Raw genomic sequence first — 9164 nt, 5'->3', positions numbered from 1 at the left:
AGCATCCCCCGGCGCTGCTGCCCTCCTCCTGCCGCTCTCCTCCTCCTCCTCCTCCCCCCGGAAAGCAGCCCGGCCCACCGCCGCCGGAACAAAAGGCGCGGCCGAAGGTGGCGGCGTGGCCGCGCCCGCTGCTCCCACCGCTCCGCCACCATGTCCGCCAGCGGCGGCAGCTCCCCCGGCAATGCCGTGAAGAAACGGAGCCCCGGCGGCTCGGCCGCCTCGCTGCCGCAGGAGGAGGAGAAGCAGGCGATGGAGAAGATGCTGGAAGGGGCGCAGGAAAACGGCTGCGCCCGCTCGCCATCGCCCTGCGGCTCGGCGGAGGGGGTGACCCTGAAGCGGAACATCACCCTGCTGAATGGCGTGGCCATCATCGTGGGCACCATCATCGGCTCCGGCATCTTCGTCACCCCCACGGGCGTGCTGCGGGAGGCCGGCTCGCCCGGGCTCTCGCTCGTGGTCTGGGCCGTGTGCGGCGCCTTCTCCATCGTGGGCGCGCTGTGCTACGCCGAGCTCGGCACCACCATCACCAAGTCCGGCGGGGACTACGCCTACATGCTGGAGGTGTACGGCTCCCTGCCCGCCTTCCTCAAGCTCTGGATCGAGCTGCTCATCATCCGGCCCTCCTCGCAGTACATCGTGGCTCTGGTGTTCGCCACCTACCTGCTCAAGCCCATCTTCCCCACCTGCCCCGTGCCCGACGAGGCTGCCAAGCTGGTGGCCTGTCTGTGTGTCCGTAAGTAGCAGCGAGTGGCGTTCAGCTGACAGGCAGGAGGGGTAGATGGGGTTTAAGGAAGGAATTCCTCCCTGGGAAGGTGGGGAGGCCCTGGCAGATGGTGCTCAGGGAAGCTGTGGCTGTCCCCGCATCCCTGAAGTGTCCAGGTTGGAGCATCCTGGTCTGGTGGGAGGTGTCCCTGCCCCTGGGACGGGATGACCCTTAAATTCCCTTCCCACCCGAGCTATTCCGTGATTCAGTGACCCTCTGCAGGTTCCCGCTGTCCTACTCCACGTGGTTCCTCACTCCCCATCACCTTCCCCTAAAGGTCTGCACCATCTCTCCTGTGCTATGCTGGCTGCATCCTGGGGGGTTTTTGGCTACTTCGAATAGACACAGCAGAAAATGTGGCCCCGCCAGTAATAAATTGAGCAGAAAATCCCCCAAATGGCAGCTGTGGGCTAGTGAGGCTCTGATTCCCGAGCAGCGTGTGATCAATGCAGCGTGCGTTTTTCCTGGGAGCTTCAATAGGATTTCTTGTGCTTTCCACAGGACCATGCAGGGTAAAACCCCCTTGTCCCCAGGCTCTGCAGGGCGCTGTTAACGTTGGTGCGCGGCTTTGGGTGAGGATAACAATTATCTGTCACCAGCAACTGGTGCTGAACACGCCCTGAGCTGCTTTCAGCACCAGTTGTGAGAGATGTGGAAACGTTTCCCGCCCGTGTGTGCGCTGATACCGCGCTCAAAACCTGCTTTCGTGAGGTTTCTTTTTGCCAGCAAACATTCTGTCTGTCTGTCTGTCTCTGGGGCGGTGCCTTGAAGGCATGTTCGGTCACGGTGGGGTGAATTCAGAACCAGGGATGCCAGCCTGGGCACACAGAGCCCTGCCAGGGCTCACAGATCTCTCCTGACGCACTTTTATCACCTCTCTGCTCTCTGGGGTCTGCAGTTTTGCCATTCAAGTCCTATTTTCTGTTCCTCTGCTGACTGCAAAGTCACCCCATCCCAATTCCCAATCCTTCAAATGCAGGACCATGCTCTGCCTCTTCCCTCCTCATTTCCTATTCAATCTGTTCTGCTCCACAGGATGTCTTTATAAAGATGGTTGTTGGGAAAATATGCAGTTTTTGTGAGGTCTTTATAAATCATTTACCCACTGTACAAAACCACAGCCTGGTATCTCTACATTTTTACATTTTGAGTGATGAGGAGGAAGCTGCTCGTTGGTGCTGCCCTTTCCTAGGATTGTGTGAGATTCCTTCTCCCTCCGGGGATCTCAGGCATCCCAAAGCTGCAGCACATGGTCGTTTTGGGAAGATATATTGTCTGGAAATGTCTCAGAGCCAGCCTGACCTGGGCTTTGGGAGGTAAATGATATAGCCAATTATAGGATTGCTAACAGGCACAACTGGGTTGTGCTTTCTTCACCCACAGATTGAAACTTCTCAGTCCCCAGCTGAATTTTTAGCAATGTAAAGGTACCTGGACAGGCATGTGGATTTCCATCCAAATTTTTTACAGTGTGAAGAGTGTTTATTAGGGAAATTTAATATTTTTTTTTAAACTTGAAAGCTGTAAGGTGGTCAGGGAATAGTCCTGCTGATGGGTGTACTGTCTTTTGAAAAATCTGATTTTTGAGCTTTGCTGCTGGTCTGTGCTGTGGTTTCCCTGGCATTTGTGTTGCCTGCTGAAAAACCAAGGAATTAGGATATAATTTAAGGTTTTCTTGCTGCCTTATGGCAAAGTTTTGCCGTGCATGTACAGATGGAGCTGGCAAAGCCTTTGAGGACGTATTCCTAACCAAAAGTGACTTTTCACCTTCAGGATCATTCCCAAAACTGGTCTCTGTTCCCATTTTATTGCTCAAAGCCCAGGGCAGGGTTAAACAGACCTGTCCACGTTGGGATCTGTTCACTGTTGGGGGATTTGCAGCACGAAACTCCTTGGAGCCTGCTCTCATTCCTGTTTATGCTCCTCCAAGAAAAGTCTCCAGTCTTCCTTTGGTAGCAATTAGGATTTCCCTGGGGCAGAATTTGTTCTTGAACCTTTATCCTGAACTGCCAAGGGAAAGGTTTGGAGTTCTCCAAATCTGCATCATCCCCATGTGTTTCTGCTTTAAGCTCTGCTCCCCCTTGCACCGCTGGCTCTTGGTTTGTTTATGCTTTGGGTTAAGCTTGGGTTTGTCTCCTTTGCTCCAGGAGCTTTGTTCATCCTGCAGCGCCTTCAGCAGGGCAGCTTTTGGGAACTTTGATTTCTGGAACTTTGAGTTTTGGAATCAGCTTTTCATGTCCCCAGTGCCAAAACCACACCGTGACCCAGGAACAATAAATGAAATAAACCTGCTCCAGGGGCTCGGGCAGCCACACAGCTCTTGTGGGGACTCATAAACAGCTTTGTTCAAACAGAAACTGCACAGAGACTATTTAGTCTTTTCAAAAGCTCTAGAGTAGAAAAAAAATGACCTATTTGTGCATAGGCTGTAGCACATACATGAATGAGTTACCTCAAAATGGGGGAGAGCAGCTTGGGAAGCAGCAGAGGAATTTGGGACCTGGGGCTGGAGTACAGTAGCCAAAATCCAGCCCTGCAGAACAGTTCCAGCTCTATTCCTTGCAAAGTTCCTATCTCCACATGAAATGCACTTGGCTGCACAGTTTGCAGTAAGAGGAGGAATAACTCAGGTTATTTGTTTCCACTTTGCTGCTGCTGAAGGGTTGAATAAATCATGTGTTGTTCAGAATTTGCCATCATGAACTTCAGACAGTGAATTAGTGCATTAAGAGAATCTAAATCACAGGCTTGAGAGAGAGGAAAAAATGGTTGGAAGAGGGAATTTTGTTCCCCTGGAAGATGCTGAAGAAAACAAGGTGGGTGGTAAGGAGCATTTCCCTACAAATAGCTATTTTCTGCCCTGGAGGTTGTAATCTACACACAGTTGGTATGCAGGGCTTCTTTCATGGGCACCGGGAGTGCCTGTGGTGTTTGCCACAAATAAAAGCTGGGAATCCACTCCAGGGAAGTCTTCCTGGAGCAGGAGGGGTCAGGCTGTTCATCCTTAGCCTGGCTCATTTCACAGTCCCCAAAAATTTGGCTGAAGACTTTGCAGGCTGCAGTTTACTTGGGTGATTCAGAAGCTTCAGCATCTCTTTTAGCTGTGAGATTGGATGGTTGATACTTAAAAACTGATAACACAAAATCCATCCATGTTGGATAACGCAAAAATTGGGAGTTCAGGAAACAGAGTTTGTGCATTTGTGTGAAAACACAGGAATAATTTGAATTCTCTTACTTCTGAGCTCATCTAAACCAGGTTTACCCCCTTCTGTAGTGGGTGGGGGGACAGTTACTGGGTCCTGAATTTGCATTTTTGATGATCTACATAACCATGTCAGTATTGGACATGGCAAAGAATTGAGCCTTGGGTCCTGTGCTCTGTCTCAGGTGTGAGGGGTTCAGCTTTTCTTTCCATCCTGCTGCCACTTGTGTGAACACTTCAAGGTGATAAATCCTAACAAAAATCAGTAGAAATCACCAGTACACTCTGTGTGTTCCAGAGAGGGCTCAGGGGTGGAGAGTGTTAAACTGATTTATTAAAGATGCTGTGGCTATTCCTCATTTCCCACTGTTAATTTGCAGATTTCCTGCTTGCGCAGAGGCACCTCCCCAGGTCTGGGTTGTGGTGCAGTAAATTCATTCCCTGTGCATCAGGGAGGCAGGAATGAAGCTGCTGCCAGCCCTGAGCTGGATCTTGGTGTTCCACAAGTGCCTGAGCTGTTCATCCCACACATCCTCACACCCTGAGAGCCACACACAGCTTCTAGAATTCCCTGATTTCCTGACAAGAAAATCTGCTCCACAGTGGAAAACTGGGATTGGACTTGATAATTAATCCTTGTGGATCCTTTCCAGCTCAGGATATTCTGTTGTTATAATTTTGTTCTTGCTCCTCAGTGTCAGATCAGCAGTTTGACAGTTTGCTTCTGAATTGGTGTCTCACTTTTTAATTAGATATGCAAATCTGGCACTAATAACCCCAGCACAGCAATATCAAAGCCAGGGAATTTTAATCTTCCTCAAAATTTACCTAAACTTCTCTCACTGCTTCTGAGCTCTGCTCTTGGGCATTCCTCCTGCAGGGCTGGAATTCCAGGGAATGCTGATGAACTCCTCATTTGTCTCTTCTGTTCTGAGCAGCCAGAGAGTGGAAGGATGAGCAGGAGGCAGGTCTGAGAGCCCTTGTCCTGTGGAAGTGCCTGACACTCCTGAGAGAAGGAATCCAAGCTAGGGCAGTGGCCAGGTTGTCCAGGAGGGAATATCCAGTGTCAGCATTCCACCCAGAAATCCCAGCTCCTGTGGGAAGCAGGAATGTCTTTATTTGACATCAAGGTTTTGCTGCCAGGCTCAGCTCTTTTACAGGTGTGTGGATTTTCACCTCATCAGGAATTAACTGGTGAAAACCAAAGACAAAACACACCCAGGGCCTGTGTGCCTGAGATGGGTTCCTTCTGCAGCACTGCTGCTTTTAATTAATCAGCCAGGACAAGCTGGGTGTGAAGCTTTGAAGATTTCTCTTTCCTCCTCCAGAAAGGTGGATTAAGGGACTAAAGCTCCATCAGCAAATTGCCCTGGTTGGAGTGGAGTGGAAGGAAAGGGTCTGTGGAACCCCTGCTGGATGGCAGAGGCTGCAGGGCTGAGGTTGCTTTTTTAATCTGTGTTTAATTAGAGCAGCATTAATGAAAACAGGCTCTGACACTCGCAGGACTCTCCAGAAATCAGTGAGAGCTTGGAGGGCTCTTGAAACACACAGGGAGCAGCCACTGCAATTCCAGCACCCCTCTCCTGGCTCTCACAGCAATTACCCCATGAAATGTTACTGTGTTAGAATGATTTATGTTGTCACTGAGATCATTCTGAGGCTTTCTCCTCTGGCATGAACAAATTGGGAAGGTTTTTGTGGAAAACCCCTCCAGGGTCAGCCTCATTCAAAGCAGCCTCCCTTGTTTGGAGTATTCCAAGAGTTCCATAGTCCCAGGGTCAGATGTGGCCACAGGTCCAGTCTGAGGGATGGGAAATTCAGCTTTTCCAGCCAGGATGCAGGGCTGAATTCTGTGCACATAAAACAGCAGCAGGTGCTGCTCCCTGTTGGGAAGATGTTTCTGTGAGGTGAGCATGTTGCTGGGAATGGGAGAAATAGGGAGAAAGAGCTTTCCCATATCTTTTCTCCCTGTATTTTGTTTGTTTTCCTGAGGTAAAATGTCCTGTTGGTGGAATTGCTGTGTCATGTCCTTTGGAAACCTTGGCAGTAAATCACAACCTTCTTCCTAAGGAGCCAAAATAGCAACTCCTGCCTCTAGATAGGAGCCACCTCTCCCAACACTGAGGAACTCTCTGGAGTTTTCCTGTGTCAGTGTCCTACTGTTATTATGGGATAGGGACGTTGACCTGGTCAGGGTGCCTGGGGTTGTTTGTTGGGACATCCAGAGCTCCTGGCCTCAGTGTGGATTTGGAGATGATCCCTTTTTTAAACTCCTTGGTAGGGTAAGTTTGCCTTCTCCTTTGTTGATGCACCCATTCCCTGATTGCTGTTTTGGGAAGAGGAATAAAAAGGGAACTGGGAAGCATTGCCAGGGATGTTGATTATTATAAGTAGATTTTAATATAGACACGTTTGCTCTGGGGCCAGGAGCTTTCCAACAGCCTCATGTGCCCCCAGGCCTTTCCCTTTCCAGACTGACTGCCCTGGGTGTTAAGTTTCTCCAGGGATTTGTCCTTGCAGAAATATCTGCAAAGTTTTTCCCTCTGCTTTTTCCCTTCCCCACCTTGCAGGGCACAAAAGTCTTCAGTCAATACCTGCCAAGGTGAAATGTCCCAAAGCATTTTCCTTCTGTGACCTTGCCTGTCCCATGTTGGAATGTGCAAGTGGAAACAGTCACCACAGATTTTTGGGAGAAACTGTAACATCCCAGCCACTGGAATATGAAACTGGTGGGATGTTTTTGCCTTGGTGAATTGATTTTCCATTGGGTTTAATCCACTCTGCTCAGTATAACTTAATTTTTGCTTTGTCCTGTGTGGATTAACTGTCACCTACACTTCATGTGGAGGGAAAGGAGCCTCGTGCTGTGGGGTGGGGAAAGGAAAGTTCTGGGAGTAATTGTGAGGGAAAATCAACATCACCCAGTGGCAGATGGTTAATGGGAGCATCATCTTACAGTGGCAAGGGCCAGGCACTTTGGAAATGTGAGTTACACACAGAGTCATGCATGACAGAACAGTTCACAGTCCTTGTTTTCCTGGCAGGGAAGCTGATGGAGGGGATTTCTCCTCATTTTCCCTTCAATTTCCCTTTATTTCCCACAACTTCCCACCCTGCTGTGTGCTATCACTGGGTCCTGTGATACCACAGACAGGAATCCCGTGGCAATTAAGAGCAGGTTAATGAGTTTAGTCCCTTAAAGGCAGCTCCTTCCACACATAACAGAGGTGCAGGTGGAATCTCACTGCCAGCAGGACAGGTCAGGCCCAGGAGGTGAAATGAGGGACAAAAGGGACATTGTGCAAGTGTGTGGGACCCCACAGGCAGCTGTGCCAGTACCTTGGGAATTCATTCCTGTGCTCATTCCGGAGATTTCACCTGCAAAGCTGCTGAGGAGGATCTTGGGCTGAGCAAGCTCCTGTCTCCCCCAGGCAGTTCCATGTGGGAATTGGATCTTTGTCCCTGTCCCTTATCCTGGGAGAGCTGCAGCTGTGCCTGTTGGCCAGGAGTGCTGCCAAGGCTCTTGCATCAGAAGTGGCAGCCCAGGTTCAGGGCTGTGTCCTGCTCCATTCCCACTGTTTGCTCTGGGCACAGCCTCACTCTCCCCATCCTGCCTTTCCCCAGACACAGGAGCTCTTGTTCCATGGATGTCTTCTAGGAGGGACTGATCCATTTGTCTGTCTGCAGTTTTTCCTGTTGTCCTCTAGGAGTTGTGTCTGGGAGAGAGCTCGGGAGGCAACTTCAGAGGGATACAGCCATAAAATGGGAATTGTGGGTATAGTCCTGAGTCTGGTGTCACATTAATCAGTTTGTCCTTGTTCCTATCAGGAGTGGGGAATTCCCTGGCTGTGCAGGTGAGTGCCAGTGGAGCAGGTTCTGTGAGATGCCTGAAGCCAGCAGGGACTGCAGGACAGAGGAAATACTGCAGCCAGACCTGCTGGTGAATTTAGAAACTCAGATTTCCCTCTGTGGTTTGAGTTGCCTTGGAATGAGGCTGGGCTGGAGCAGTCCCTGGAGGGTGAAGGGATGAACAGCACCTGGAGAGCAAAAACCAGGATCTCTCCTGCCAGAGTCATGAGTAATTAATAACCCAAGCTAGATTAGGTGTAGGGGAAACTTCTGTTATTGTGAGGGTGGGCAGGCCCTGGCACAGGTGCCCAGAGCAGCTGTGGCTGCCCCTGGATCCTGGAAGTGTCCAAGGCCAGGCTGGAATGGACTTGGAGCCACCTGGGATAGTGGAAATTGTCCCTGCCCGTAGGATTGGAACAACAGGACCTTTACTGTTCCTTCCAAACCAAACCAGTCTGGGATTCTCTGAAAAGTCACCCCCTGTCCATCTGCCATCCCTTCAGCTTTCTAACACTTGTTATCCCAATTATGTAAAGCTTTGGAGAGGGGCTGCTGGCTCAGCCAGGCCCTGGCCTGTCAGGTCACGCTGAAATCCTTGTTCCTCGAGTGATTCCCCAGCACAGCCCTGATGGGTCACTCCAAAGCTCTGCCTGGCTGCTGGCTGCCAGGGGCTGGAGCCTTAGGAAAACACTGCAGGAATTAGGGCAGCACAGCCTGCTCTCTGTATCAGTGCCCTGATTTGTGCTGGAGCTGTGCAGCTTTGCTGTGTTTTTCCTGGAGTGATTCAGCCGAGGTGAGGGAGCGCTGCCAGGAGGATCCCACAGCCCCTGCCTGCCAGGGCAGCACCTGGGATCAAAGCAATCAAACTTGCTGCCCTAAGAAATCCCAGCCTCCTGAGAAGCTCAGCAGCCACTGGAATTTGTTCTGGAGTTTTCTGGAAAAGCTTTCATCCTGTTTGTTGTCTGTAGGATTCTTCCTGATGGGTGAGACTGGGGGATTCAGTGGAGTAATTCCACTGTGCTCCTTTAGGAAAGACAAATATTATTGTAAAGGGGGAAGAGCAAAGCTGAGGAAATGTGACTGGCAGGGCTCTGACTGATGACCACGGCAGAAACTTCCAGCCCTGTTTACTCTCTGATCCCAAAGTGTTTTCTCATTTTTAGGGAGTCTGTTTATCTGGCACTGATGGGGCTTTGGGGCTGAACACAAACACCTGAACTGTGTAGGAAGCTTTTGCCTTTCATTTTCACCACCACCCTCCAGGGGACTCTGTACAGAGCCAGAGCAGGGAAAACAGCCCCTAAAAATCTGTGTTGAAATGGGGGTGAAGCAGTTATTGACACAGAC

General features: G+C 50.4%; 1 protein-coding gene across 1 annotated transcript in view; it reads left to right on the top strand.

Moving 5' to 3' along the window:
- The first annotated feature begins 25 nt into the window (after nt 1-25).
- Nucleotides 26-9164, top strand: part of SLC7A5 (solute carrier family 7 member 5) — a 30731-nt gene continuing 21592 nt past the window's right edge. The window contains exon 1 of the mRNA XM_030227497.2: nt 26-733. Coding sequence (XP_030083357.1) covers nt 151-733 — 583 coding nt within the window. The 5' untranslated portion in view covers nt 26-150. The remainder of the gene's footprint in view (nt 734-9164) is intronic.

This window comes from Serinus canaria, chromosome 11, assembly GCF_022539315.1.
Source record: "Serinus canaria isolate serCan28SL12 chromosome 11, serCan2020, whole genome shotgun sequence".
Classification (NCBI taxonomy): Eukaryota; Metazoa; Chordata; class Aves; order Passeriformes; family Fringillidae; genus Serinus; species Serinus canaria.
Note: the sequence above shows the minus strand (reverse complement) of the source record. Positions and strands in the feature narration are given on the sequence as shown.